This window comes from Pocillopora damicornis, chromosome 14 (assembly GCF_964200805.1).
Source record: "Pocillopora damicornis chromosome 14, jaPocDami1.2, whole genome shotgun sequence".
Taxonomy (NCBI): domain Eukaryota; kingdom Metazoa; phylum Cnidaria; class Anthozoa; order Scleractinia; family Pocilloporidae; genus Pocillopora; species Pocillopora damicornis.
In genome coordinates this window covers 4,228,135-4,242,702 of record NC_142683.1, presented here as the reverse complement: position 1 = coordinate 4,242,702, position 14,568 = coordinate 4,228,135, and the positions used below count along the sequence as shown (strand labels likewise).

At 38.9% G+C, this 14,568-nt stretch overlaps 1 protein-coding gene across 1 annotated transcript; it reads left to right on the top strand.

Moving 5' to 3' along the window:
• Positions 1 to 430: 430 nt before the first annotated feature.
• On the top strand, positions 431 to 14,177 carry LOC113676068 (uncharacterized). Its single transcript, XM_089193421.1, has 17 exons — positions 431 to 599; positions 2,234 to 2,423; positions 3,044 to 3,185; positions 3,867 to 3,943; positions 4,560 to 5,205; positions 5,969 to 6,200; positions 6,753 to 7,079; positions 7,602 to 7,790; positions 8,485 to 8,552; positions 9,133 to 9,276; positions 9,699 to 9,856; positions 10,654 to 10,842; positions 11,429 to 11,489; positions 11,589 to 11,646; positions 12,451 to 12,546; positions 12,998 to 13,133; positions 13,751 to 14,177. The coding sequence occupies exons 1-17, from the start codon at positions 507 to 509 to the stop codon at positions 13,810 to 13,812; spliced, it is 2,868 nt and encodes a 955-aa protein (XP_089049547.1). The 5' UTR covers positions 431 to 506; the 3' UTR covers positions 13,813 to 14,177.
• Positions 14,178 to 14,568: the final 391 nt, after the last annotated feature.

Genomic DNA, 14,568 nt, shown 5'->3' with positions numbered 1-14,568 from the left:
ACCTTTGTCTTTTGGAGTAATGAAAATAATATTTTACTATCTAATTTGTCTATTGGTGATTTAATCGAAAAGAGTTATAGAGCATGTAGAAAAATGAAGTTTCCTTAAAATTTGCTCTTAATTTTTTTCTTTTTTTCATCCATTCCTTTAGTAAATTGATGGAACCACTGAGGCTGTTCACTGAACTAACTCTTGACAAATGCGATATTTTTTGTTTATTTGCGTTAATCTATTCAAACAAGCTCCTCATATCCTCTTTATCCGTCAGAAATTCTAATGGTAACCTTAACCTCATGTTTTCACCCGTGCAATGAATGTAAGAGTGAAAAATTAAAAAGTGATAACTTAATATCCCAGATTTTTTCCAAGTATCTTAAACACGAAATGGCTGATGTGACTGGAGGTAGACTGAAACTAGTGAAAGCGGTCTAAACTGCAGGCGCAGGTTAAATGTTCAATATGGCGGCTCAACCTGAAAATGAAATTGTTTTATTTTAAAGTCAAATATGTCGTTCTTTTCACGATCTAGAAAGGCGAAATCCTCACCTTCTCACAATAAAAAGTCTCAAGGTCCTAGAGATGTTTCTCAGGAAACTTCGGTGGGTAGTTTTGATTTTGCATGGTGTAAGTTATGAATTTACTTCCGTGTGAGATGCTGCAAGATGTTGTCCAATGCCTTTTATAGGGTGGTGTTTTTTATAAACATTGTGTCACTTAATAAGGTTTTCTGGTCCTCATAGCAATAAAATTCCTTCTTAATTCCTTTTTTCGTAATTTGAAACCAGGATGTTTATTTTTCATACACGAACAACATCGATTATCTATCGGATCTCCCACAGTTTGTAGTTCCCCAAGTAGATTTGAAGAGTTGATAAAGATGTATAGAGGTGGAACTGTCCAACACAAATTCAATTTGTAGAGTTGGCAAAGATGCATTACGATGAAGCTGTCCAACACAAATTCAATTTGTAGAGTTGATAAAGATGCATAACGGTGAAGCTGTCCAACATAAATTTAATTTGTAGAGGTGATAAAGATGCATTACGATGAAGCTGTCTAACACAAATTCAATTTGTAGAGTTAATAAAGATGCATAACGGTTAAGCTGTCCAACACAGATTCAGTTTTTAGAGGTGATAAAGATGCATTATGATGAAGCTGTGCAACATAAATTCAATGTCGCTTGTGATACACTTGTTCTTTTGCAACCTGCCACTGTTAGTTTGCTTAACTGATCATGAAGGTTTTTTGATTCAAGATTTAGTTTTAAAAACTGTTAAATTGGAGCCCATGGTAAATATTTAGTGCTGCAGTATGGTTATTAAACCCATACTTTGTGTAAGCTAATTATTAGTTGATCCAAAACCAAATTCTCTGTAGTTGTGTAGGTAGACAGTAAGCAAAATTTCAAATGAGATCTTAGGAATTATGAAGCAGTCACGGTCACCCTTCTCTGAGTCCCAACAGCCTGTTTATATTGTCTTTTGCCTGTATTCAACACTCACCTTAAGTGGAACCACTAAAATAGAACTACAAAAATCCATGTTTTTCTATGAAATCATTGTTAGTTGTATTTTTGAGAGAGTTTTTGTACATTAACCCTTTAACTCCCAGAAGTGATTAACATGAAACTTCTCCATACAATATCCATACATTCTTCAGCAAACAGGTAATGAGAACATTCAAACTTATCAGGTAGAAGCTGCTATCTTGATCTAGAGCCAAGTTCTCATAACTATTTCGCAAGGAAATGTGTAGCAGCTAAAGGGGAGAATATTATTAACAATCAGAACCAGTGTTGAGTGGTCAACCTGCTTTAACCCTTTAAACCCTAATAGTGACCATCCATTCCTTTAGTAGTGACCAGCATCCAAATTCTCCTTACAGTAATACTGCAGAATCACTCATATCATGAGAATAAAGAAAATGATCGCCAGCCTAAGATGCTTTGATTATAAAACAAATTCTCTTTGTCCAGATAAAAGGAATTGTTTAAAGAAGAGTGTGGAGAATATAGATAGTGATGTTAGGGTTAAGCGGTCACCCTGCCATTCCCTGTGGGTGACTGCTTATAAGTTTAACTGCAGTTAAAAACATTTTAGGAGAGCTTTGCCCATTGATTCCATAAGAGCTTGTTTCTTAGTCTATGTTTTTTAGCTGTCCTGCTCCTTGCCACCCCTACTCCCTGATTATTTCATTCATGAAACCATTTTATGTTAAATTTTAATCTTAGAGAGAAAAGAATGATGGTGACAGTGCTATTAGTGGGTCGTTGTTCAGTGGCATGACCCTAACAGCAGCTCCTGCTGAAAGGACAACCTCCTCTGATGAAGTCAATCTGATGGGTCATGGTGATGTTTCAATGCGAGATGAATTACCCAAAACAGATATTGAAAATCCACAAGATTTTGGTGCAGTTCTTGGTAAGAAAGAAAATTTGTGTTGCTCTGATTTTTCTTTGAGATGCAGAAATGGTCCACAAGGTGAGTGGACTAGTCCTGGCACACTTGGAAATCAAAACCATAAATTAGAAAGGTGTTCTTTTTTAAGTGATCAACATGCATGTAACTTCTTCCCATGATATCTTTACATTATCCAGCAAACAGGAAAGTAGAATACTCAAACTTATCAGGTAGAAGTTGTTATCTTGATTTAACACAAAATTCTTGTTACCAATATACAAGGAAATGTCTCGTAGCTTGAGGGGAGGATTAAAAATCAGATTGTGGGTCAAGATCTCATTAGTAATTCTCCTTACTGTCTCCCATACAGTTCTTGGGATGTTAGTTTGGAGAATTTGGTATTGGATCAACTTATAATCTCCTAACCGATATTTTGCTTAATTCTCATCACTTAATGTCTGCTTGATATTGTATTGATATTGCATTGATATTGTATTGATATTGTATTGATATTGTAAGGAGAATTTCTGTCTTGGTCACTCATGGGAGTAATAAAGGGTTCAGTGATGATCGCATAATCATTGAGAATTCAGATTACATCAACAAAAAAATTAATTGTGATTTCCTTCATTTTGCTACAGCAAGACCCATCGAAGCTGTGTTATTACCCAAGCCAATGCAGCCAAAAGTTGTTCCACAGCAGATGAGCCAATCAGCTACAAAGAAGAAAAGAGCTCGGCATGCTGTGAGACCTGGATATGCCAGACAACCTGACAGTAAAGGGTAAATTCAAGTTTAATTTTATGTTTTAATGTGCTGTTAGAAGTAGTAGTAGGAGGACTAGTATTAGAATGTTAGTGGTAATGGAAGTAGCAGTAGCACTGCCAGTGGTTTAGCAGTAGCAGTGTCACTGGCAGCAACAGTACCTAGTGCAGTAGTAATGTCAGTGGCAGCAACAGTACCTAGTGCAGTAGTAATGTCAGTAGCAGTAGCACCACCAACAGCAGAAGTAACAGCCACAGTAGCAGCAGAAGTAAAAGCAGAAGTAGCAGCAGATTGAAGTAGAAGCAGAAGTAGCAGCTTGAGTAGCAGCACTCATAGGAGCAGAGATAGCAGCTGATCAGAAGTAGTGGCAGAAGTAGCAGCAGAAGTTGCAGCTGAAGTTGAAGCAGAGGTAGCAGCAGAAGTAGCAGCAGAAGTAGCAGCAGAAGTAGAAGCAGAAGTAGCAGCAGAAAATGAAGCAAACGTAGCAGCAGATATAGCAGCAGAAGTAGTAGCCGAAGTAGCAGCCGAAGTAGCAGCAAAAGTTGCAGCAAGAGGTAGCAGCAAAAGTTGAAGTAGAAGTTTCAGCAGAAGTAGCAGCAGAAGTTGAGGCAGAAATAGTAGTAGTAGCAGTTATAGCTGTTGTGATAGATATAAGTATTAATTTTCACCTTAAAGTTATTGTTTATCCTATATTTTAAGGGAACCCAGTGAGCCAAGTGATATGATTGCTGAGGGGACAGTTGGTAAAACTGAACAAGAATCCAAGGTGGAAGAAGGTATTTTGTTTTAGCTCAGCTACAATGTTTGTTGAGTACTAGTTAATGAAATACATATCAAGGTGTTTGCAGATATTGTTAATGTTAAAATGTAGGCCTGGCGGTCTTGACATGATTTACACACTTATTTTACATTTGAATTTCATGTATTTTTTTTTGGGCAGTAAATTTACAACTTGAAAGATTATTTTGAATGTAAGGACAACTCATTCCACCAGTTGAAGTTTCTCTTACCCTCTCACTCCTATGAGCGACCAAGACAGAATTTCTCCTTACAATATCAATACAATATCAAGCAGACAAGGGATGAGAATAGAGAAAAATATCAATAGGGGAATTATTAGTTGATCCAATGCCAAATTCTCCAAACCAGTATCATGAAGATTGTATGGTAGACAGTAAGGAGAATTTCGAATGAGATCTAAGGAGTGAAAGTATTCAGTGTCCTTAACAGTTTTTTGAAATCATTGCAAAGTCTTAGGTAGAGAAAGGCACTTTGAGTATTCAGAATCAAAGTAAGTCAGCTCGCCCTTGAACACTTACTTATTGTACCACAGCCCAGCATTCAGGTTACCTTGCCTCCCCTTCCTTGATGGATATGCTTGTTGCTTATTAGATCAGACAAGGGCAACAGGAGGAGTCACAAAACTTGAAGAGGAGAGTGGTGAGCCTTCCATGCCCTTGTACTCCATTGGAACCCCATCATCTTCGGATGAAAATTTGTTTGAAGAGATGAAGATCAATACCACTGAAGGAAATGTTACAGAAACTCCCAGCAGAGAATCCTTAAAAGACTTAGACTTGAATAGATCAACTTCACCCCAGGGTGACAAAATTATTGTTGATGAATTTAATCCAATTGATGCTGTAAGTGACCACTCGGAAACTGTGTCTAAATCTTCTTGTATGGAGATACAAGACAAAACCTTAGAGGTGTCAAACAACACAAAGAGTTTAGAAGAAGATGAAAGTATTTTTGAAAGTGGGAAATATTTGGATTCAGATGAAGATCTTTCTAAGGCATCTGGCAGAAGAATAGATGAAGGCTTTGCTGGGGAAACCTCTCTTAACAGTGCTGTGGAAAGTGAAATACTAACTTCACATTTTACTCCTGGGTCAAATGAACAAGTTAAACAAAATGTGGAGGTAGAATTTAAAGAAGAAAGACTTGTTATGGATCAGAAAAAGAGTGATCTTGAAGAACCTTCGAAGAAGCTAAACAATGTGTTGATTCACTTGAAACTTCAACTTACAAGTCTAAGGTATTATGTGAAGTTCTGGGTTATAATGTATGGGTGGTATCTAGGTAGGATATGTGGAAACAGCTTAGTGTGAACCTGTGCAAGCAATGATGTTTGACCTGATCCTAGATGCACTGCTACCATTTGTATTATTAGCAAACTCAGAAAAAAATATGGGGTACTTTACTTTTGTCACTTATTCCAGAGTTATGAAAGAGCCACTGTATAGTTTTTAACCCGTTTCACCCCAACAGTAGTATGAATATTCTCCCTACTGTTCTCTATACATTTCCTAAGGTGCTGACAAGGAGAATTTGTTTAACAATCACAAGTTTTATTTTTTGGTTGTCAATTCCTTTATTCTCCAGACCTTAATGTGTGATTCAGGGCTGATATTGTGAGGAGAAATTAGAAACTGATCACTCTTTGTGGTCAAAGGGGTAATTACTTCTCATGAGTGACCAAGAAGTAATTTCTCCAAACAATATCAATACAATATCAAGCAGACTGGTGATGAGAATAGAGAAAAACATCAACTAGGAAATTATTAATTGATGTAAAACCAAATTCTCTGAACTAAAAACTGCAAGAAATTTGTAGAGAACAGCAAGGAGAATATAACTACAGAAAACTTGAAGATGAAAAGGTTTCATGGTACCATGAAAAATTGGATTAAATATTTATGAGGAGTTTTATCTTATGGAAAGATATACTCAGTGCAAGCTTTTGAGTAGGAGATTAGCGAGTCTAAAAAACCTCTCATATCCTTTTTTTTCGTGTTTAGTAAAGACAAACGGTGCCTAAAAAGCCTTGAGGAAGAGTTGTTACAGGTTTACACAGAGTTGTGCAATGTGGAGAATGAAAAAGAAGAAGAATTCAAAGGACTTCAGATGGAAGAAAGCCAGGCCTTAGCCTGTGACAATTATGACCTGGCAGAAGAGATCAGTAACAGAATGGAACAACTCAAGCAAGATTTGGAATTTGCAAGGTATAGGCTACCAGCTCAAGATGATAAGGTAGGGAAAAAAGGTTACTTCAAATACTTTGGCTTTTTCAATCCCTCCTCATTCAAACTTCCAGTAATTATGATATGGCAGACTTTGCTGTTTGCCAGAACCAGAAATCAGTTTCTGTAGCAGATTTGAAAGTGTTGTGTGAACCTTCCACTCTTCATTGTTCTCTGTCCCTCCTCTCTCTCCCTTCCCATCCTTTCCCTTACCCTCCCCTCCCTCCTTTTCATTGCTTCCTCCCTACCCCCTTCACTTGCTGTTCACTCCCCCTCCTGTCTTTTCCCCCACTCTCTCTTCCCTCCTTTTCATCACTTCCTCCCCACCCCTTCACCTTCCCTTCACTCCCCCATCCCATCTTTTTTCTCACCCTCCCATCCCTCCCTCTCATGACTTCTTCCCCACCCCCTCACCCAGCCTTCACTCCTCCTTCCATCTTTTCCCTTACCCTCCCTTCCTTCCTTTTTATTACCTCCTCCCCACCCCCTCCCCTTACATGTCCTTCCCCCACCACACTTGGCCTTCCTTCCATCTTTTTCAAATCTGCTTTTATTTTGAGAGGTTGAAAAAGCATTGAAGCTGAGAGCTGAAATAACAGAGAGAGAAGTTAAGATTTACAGACAAAATCAGACAACACTAGAAGAGGTGCGAGAAGAACAAAAGGAGTGTCTGGTCAGACACACAGATACTCAGGCTACCTGGAGTGCAAAGGAAAAACAGCATCTGAATTCTGATCGGCAGAGACTGGAAAGAACAATGGACCATCTGAGGCTTGACAAGGAGCATATGGAGGCAGAGGGTGTGGAACTAAGTAAAGAAATTCTACGAAAAACTGAGGAGTTCCAAGTAAAAAAGGAAGGTTTGCTTTTAGAGAGGGGAGCCTTGCAGGTCAGTTAAAAAAAAAGAAAAAGTATAGAAAAAAATTGTTTGTTATCTTGGGTTCCAAAACTTGTCAAATTTGAGCTTTTGAAGTTAATTTTGTAATAGAACATTCAGCATATTGTTTTGACCCACCATGCTCCATACATTAGATGAACATTTCTCCTGTTCTTCACTGTGAACAAGCTTCAATTTTTGTTTGTTTTCATTTGCACTATGAAAAAAAATTGACTACTCTAAGCTTCCCATAAATTCATTTTTGAAATGAGCTCAAGGGAGCAAAATTATTGGCAAACTATATATATATATATATATATATATATATATGAGTATGATCACAGAAATATTTGATATCGGTTACTGTCTAATTATCATTATGAACTTTGGTCCACAATTTTATAGCAAATATTTTTATAGCTCATAGGAACAATCAATCTTTGTTGTCTTCACCTGAGGATGATAAGATGATAGTTCTAACGTTAGCAAGTGAAAAAAGTTCATTGAAGCAAAGAATATCTCAATTTGTAATAGGCAGAAATCTCATCTCTGGAGGCTAAGCTGGCTAAGTTGAGAACCAAAGAATCAGAGTTAACAGCTTTCATTAAAGAGCAAGACAATGAAATAGACTCTGTCAAGTTGGAATTCAGTCCACAGCAACAAGCCCTTGATAAACAGCAACAGGAAATAGAAAGAAGAGAGAGGTCACTTCAGGAAGAATTTGTGAGTGAATCCTTTACACCCTAACATCAGTATCCACATTCTCCATACAGTTCTCTGTGCATTTCCTAAGGCGCTGACAAGGAGAATTTGTTTAGCTGTTGATCATTTCCTTTGTTCTCCTGACCCTAATGTTTGATTCAGGGGTGATATTGTAAGGAGAAATTAGAAGCATGTCACTCTTTGGGGTTAAACGGTTAAAACACATGGTGGGGGGGCAGAATACTCCCAAACATCTCATGCTTCAGTAAAAAGGATACGCTCTAGATGGATTACCACATTACCATTTTGGCTGTTGAGCAGACCTCCCTTTAATGTTCAATAAGAATAGTACGACCCTGTCTGTACACATGGCCATGCTGCACCATTCACGCTGTGTTTGATTAAATCAAAAAATAACCTTCCATTCCATTTTATGTCCATGCTGAAAAAAATCATGGAAGGTAGAAAAGCCGGCAGGGCAAGTGACAAAAAACCAGGGGGCCCCCCCACATGCTCAATGTCTGGATCCGTCACTGTCAAATTTCCTCTAAAAAATGAAAAAAGCAGTGACAGTAGGATTTTTCTTTAAGTTCCATTTTTGGATTTACATTGGTGCAGACAATAGATCTTTCTATAGAAGTGAAGTTACTGGTATGCTGCATATTTCTTTTTGCAACTGAAATCACTCTAAAACTCTCACACTGGAAATTCACAGAGGCTTTTGTCATCTAGTCAAGAAATATTTGATGCCAAAGTAGAGGAAAGTCAAAGAAAAGAACAAGAGTAAGTCCAAAGAATAGTTCAGTTTATATATAAATATATAAGTGAAAGAATCATAGAGGACGCATCAATTCTCTATTACTCTGAGTTTCACGCCTAAGTGCTCGTCAGACAGAACTTTCTGTTTCCGTCTGATGAGCGCTTAGGCGCAAAACTCAGAGTAACAGAGAATTGATGCGTCCTCTTTGATTCTTTCACTTATATATAGTCAGCTCTGCTACCACAGCATTGAGCACTTTATGCCAAGGTAGACTCAACCCCCACATTTATATATATATATATATATATATATATATATATATATATATATATATATATATATATATATACATATTTAGTGAGATCACTTGGAGTGGCTGTATGGCCTTACCTCCATCCTAGCATCAGCACTGCACTGATGAGACCCAGAAGGCTGAAACAGTACTGTCTGCAGTTAGTTATATACATATTTATATATACATATACATATTATATATACATTTGTTTTGGGGGTAGTGGAGGGGTGCGGGAGGAGGAATGTCATGCAATACTTCCTTCCTCTTCCACTAAACTAAGTTTTTATTTTCTAATATTTATTTCACAGGTTGACTGATGGTATAACTGAGGCTTCAGAAGAGCTGGAAAAATACGAAAAGTTAATCAAACAGCTGGAAGGGCAACAGGAGTCTGCTCGAGTATTTCTAAACATGAAACATTTTACTTTTTACACAGATCCCAAAGTAACAAGGTATGCAAGATATATATTTTTTTTGTATGACTTTTCCCCCTCCCCCTTTCTTTTTGGTACTTCGGGTCTGCGCATGTGCAGACGTTTTAATTGTGAGATGGTGTGCCTTGAGGCTGTCACAAGAGTTTTAAAGGACTTCGCAAAATAGCAAATCAACAGGATGTGGGGGAAGGAGGGGGTGTGGGAGGGGGGAGAAAGGTAACCCTGGAATTCCATCTCCCGGATTAGCTTCGAGTCACAGTAACCCAGGTGGGCTCCTGTGGTCTGGGGCTTTGGTGTGGTATTCCTGTGCAGTCTTCACCCATATTCACCAAGCATAATCAAGACGTTTTTGTCAACATTATGCTTAGTCTATTTGTCATAGGCATTTTTCAAGTTATTCTTTTATTATTGAGGTTGTTAATTCTTGTTATACATTTTAGTCTGGAAGCCAAACACAAAGAAGTGTCCCAGGAGGTAAAAACTTTTACCAACAAGATTCACATGGGGCAAAGACGCGTGGTTACCCTGAGGAAGACTGTGAATGAAATCGAGTCCCAGATCTCTGATCTGGACGCAGTCAAAAAAATAGCGATTGAAGGTAAAGGATATGAACGTGGGCGTAACGTTCTGTGTGCGTAACAGAACAGGAACCAAAGGAATCGCTATGGCCAATTAACCTTTTAACCCCTAAGAGTGACTGACATCTAAATTCTCCTGACAATATCACCCCTGAATCAAACATTCAGGTAATGAAAATAAAGGAAATAGTCATCAACTAGAGAAGCTCTGGATTATAAAAACAAATTCTCCTCATCAGCACCTAAGGGAATGTATAGGGAACAGTATGGAGAATATGCATACTGATGTTAGGGTGGAAAGTGTTAAGACCATAGGAAATATATCAAAGCACGATAAACTCAACGATAAATCAGGCCTTCTTGTTGATAGCGCGCGAAACGCCAGTAGCCAGGTCGCGTTTGGTAATACTTGCAGCTGATTGGTTGCAGGGAATCGGTGGTAAGAGTGAAATGAAATGTTGTTGGATGTGCTATATGTCTAACTCTTAAAGACACCAAAACGACCCAGCTAAGGTCACTTCTCGACTGAGTACCGCAATCTCAACAACATAGGAAGCCAATGAAAATTCAAATTAAAAACAAGAAAACTGTGTCAAGCGCAGGAAAACGCGGTTGCCCAAGACGTGATTGAGTTTCTGTCAACATCCGATTGGTCGAGAGGGTGGTGTGAGTTTTCTGAACCAATCACAAAGCGGAGTGACGCAATACCAATGCACCTCTGGATTTCTCAGTTTTGGCCGTGTTTAATACTTGCAGTGTAAAAGTTGCCACACAAGAACAACTTAAATTCCGTATTTGAATTACTTTCTTCGTTTAGAGAGAAATTTTAAGGAGGCTAAACGGCTGAAAGAAGAAAGTGAAACTTTGACGCAACAGGGAGTTGAAAGCCAAGAAAAACTCGAATCTTTGTTGAAGGAATTTGCAGAAGATGGAAAGTTGTTAGAGGAGGCGCAAAAACAGAACGCGGACCTGGAACTAGAGATCAATGAAAAAGAGCGTCTTAATGGTACAATTTTTGTTGTCTCTCGTTTTCTCTTCGTTTAACTCTTTCGAGCTTTGTTCAATTATCAGCCAATTAGGTGGGAGGGATTTTTCTCTCTTGTTTCTTATCCTCAACCAAACATTGAACCCACATTCGTCATTTAGTGTTGACTGGATTAGAGGGGATTGGATTCTAGTGTAACGAGGCGTGGAAGGGGAGGGGAGGGTGTCTTTTCAGTCACTTTTTCCTCCTTCCATTCTTCCAACCTTCTCCCGCCCAAAAACTCGGCTCGTTGTGGATCTCCACCATATCCGTTCTCCTCAATCTATAAGATTCTACTCTTCTCTCGCCCAAAAACTCATACCCTGGTACCTACTCGTTATGGATCTCCGAATATAACCGATCTCCGACTATAGCCGATCTCCGACTATAGCTGATCTCCGACTATAGCCGATCTCCGACTATAGCCGATACAAGGAAACAAAAAACTAATTTGTGACTACTTTTAACGGTTAGCCTAAAAATGACTCTGGCTTACAAAAAACGTCTTTTATATACTATTGATCTAAACCTTTTTTGTTTGGTTTTTTGTTTGTTTGTTTGTTTTTAGCTGTGGTTATTGTACAGGAAGCATCCGATATGATTCAAGTCCTTCAGGAACAAATTAAGAGGTAAACGCGTAGTTGGACTCAATGTTAAATGTCTCTAGTGATAATTTCATTTTGATAAAGCTGTTGATTTGACATCTTGGAAACGTCACTTCGTTACAGAGTCGGTGATGACAGTCTGATCAAGGCTTTGCTAGAGACCGAAGCTAAAACATGCGAAGTAAGTCTGCATAATGCACAGTTAAAATATAGTATTAAGCGACTAGCAATTTTGCTTATTCTTCTGTAAAAGGCTGGCAGAAACTTAGTCATCAAAGACTAGTAGCCGCCTCTGTTTTGATGCACAAAACTTTATATGGATTGACCCCTAAATATCTGCAATCTCTATTTGTATCTCGAAATGATATGACATCGTACAGACTGAGGAATTCTGAGAATAAATTGGCTCTTCCACAACCCCGCACCAACTACTTTACAGGAAGTTTTTCCTACAGAGGTGCTACGTTGTGGAATAGCCTTTCTCATGAACTCCAATCAACAGTTTCTTTAAGCGAATTTAGACAAAAACTGCGTCATTATGGCTTTGAATGAGATACGGCATCCTGTAAAAGTAACCTTATGTGATATGATAGGTTTTTATTCTTTAAATACTGTATTAGTTTATTAGTTAGCTTAGCTGGGCAGAATTAGACATTTTATTCTCTTAGAACGTGCTGAAAGATTTTACCGTGTATAAATAAAGTTATCTGTCTATTTGTCCACCCCATGGCAGGTTACCTCCCCGCTTTTCCCCCCCGTGTCACCACCTCCCCCATCCAAGCCACTGTGTCCGATACAGTGTACACTAAAGACGACTCGGAGTGGAGTCCAGGCCGCCGCGATTTATATTAATATGCACCAACAACGATGCCGACTAAGACTGCACGATGTAACCATAAAAACGAAGAGTCGAGACTTGCATGAGCAGCCAGTTTTCATTTGCGATCAAAACTGGAGGCTTGACCATAACCGTTGTCTTTTTTAGAATCTCATATCAGACTTGTGTGAAAAGCATGGCATTTCAATACCAGATGTGAATGACTCTGAGGACAAAGATCGACGGGAGGACACAACAGTGAAGGTATACTGCGCGGTATTTGACTCTTAGAGGGGCTTACTTTAGAAACACGCGGTCAATGTCCCAAATTATCACTCGATGGTAGCTGTATCCACGCTCTTCGTAGAAGAATGGCAATAAAAACAAACAAACTGCCTAAAGCGCGGGAAAACGCGGGCGACGAAGTCGTGATTGGTTTTAGTTCTGCATCTGATTGGTTGCGAGCGTCGTGCGAGTCTTTTGGACCAATCACAGAGCGAAGTAAAGCAAAACGAAAGCAATCTCTATTCACTTTCGACCGACTCAATCGCAAATTGCTCTGTAACAACAACTGAACTCGTTCAACACAAAATACTGCGATTAATTTTTTTTGTCTCACATATCCCGATATTGTGCGAAACTTCGTTCAGTGGTTGCTAATTGTTGTGAAAAGCTGTCCTGAAACTTGACTAGTACTTCACTTCCACGTTTTAAGGGGTCTGTTTCTGAGCCTACCAAGCCCTCAGAAGGAGAACACATCCAACGGCAGGATGACAACGATCTAGTGGACAAATTGAGTGAACTGGAGGGAAGACTGGAGGCTGTGGTAGAAATTGAAGATTTTGACGAGGCTGATATCCTTTTATAACCAAACTAATTTTACTTATCCAATAGCTTAATAGCTATGCCACGTACTCATCAGAACTTGAGGCTTAAATTTTGCAGCCGGCTACAAGTGCAGGAAATATATGCCGCACGCGGTAAAACTCGACAGCTACTTTTATGATGGCTAAGTATAAAATGTCGTGAAGCGTAGCTCTCACCAACCAGAGCAGAGTCTACAAGCTCGCTGTTAATGGTGGGGTACTTTTTTCTAAAAGTTTTGAATTGTTTGTGCTGAACATTTATTAGGTCCTTGTCATTCTTAAAGGCTCATTTATGTGACAAACTAACTTTCTCCAAAGTGTTGACGAATGTGACAGTTTGTTATTCAGTCCCAGTTCCCGACATGTTTCTGAGGTAATTAGACCGAGCGTAAGGGTGACTGGGACATACTTCTTGTCTCTGCGGTCTAGAAAGACAACTGCAAGAACACCAGAAAAAGAACTTGGCATTACTTAGCCAGGCATTAAATAGTTCCAGTCTAAATGCATTATGATATGAAATTTTCACAGAGAGAGGCGACTATGTCTTTTTCACACCTACCAATCTTGAAAGTAGACTTTTGTACGTTTCCTTAACATTTTACCAGACAGACTCCAGCAGGAAATAACAAAAATTAAAGACAAAATGGCGCGGGAAAATCCATAATCTAGAGAACGATGCGTAGGAAAAGCGCATCCCAACATCAGCATGATGGAGTCCAGGCGAAATTGAACTTAGAAAAGAAATGAGCTTTTAGCTTCTATGGTCCGTGCGACGACGCGCAATAAAGCAGCGGTTTCCTATGCAACAAGAAGGTTGCACATGCTTTGTGTTACCGTCTTTTTATAAGAACAGGGTAATTTGAACTCTTTACAGTGGCCAGTTTACGTTATCAACTCAGTTGATAATACTAAATTACCCTATTATACTCTCCCACCGACGCAGCACCACAGTTTCTTCAGAAACTTGTCCCCTTTATTTTTTATAAGAACAGCCATGATGGCAGATTAAAAAACTGTTTTTTTGGAAAATTGTTTTGGGGATAGTTACTCCTCGGTAATGTATTCTGTGAAACGTTATAAATAGTTTCGTGACGAAATTTTGTGTTGATGGCTTCCTGATGCTCAGAGTTCATGATCTTTTTTTTTTTTCCAGCGGGAGGTCCGTGTAAATATTTATGTAGCCCAGATCACCTGTTCATTATAGGAATCAAGAGTTGAAGCTATCATATTGAATAGGAGAGATCGCGGAAAGCCTGGAGCGAAGAAACCAATATCACCCCACTCTCCCACTCACACCTTTTTACTATCTCCAGGCTTCCCTCGATCTTACCAATAGAATATGGCGGCTTCGACGCCCGATCAGAATATGGAGCTCTTGCTTGTCAGCAAGAAAATAAGACTCCTATGCCGCCTTGCTAAA

Excerpts from the sequence above, each read along its gene's own strand:
- LOC113676068 (XM_089193421.1), top strand. The coding sequence starts at position 507 with ATGTCGTTCTTTTCACGATCTAGAAAGGCGAAATCCTCACCTTCTCAC. Across the intron at positions 3,944-4,559 it reads AGAATCCAAGGTGGAAGAAG|ATCAGACAAGGGCAACAGGA; the intron begins GTATTTTGTTTT and ends GTTGCTTATTAG. Across the intron at positions 11,647-12,450 it reads CCGAAGCTAAAACATGCGAA|AATCTCATATCAGACTTGTG; the intron begins GTAAGTCTGCAT and ends TGTCTTTTTTAG.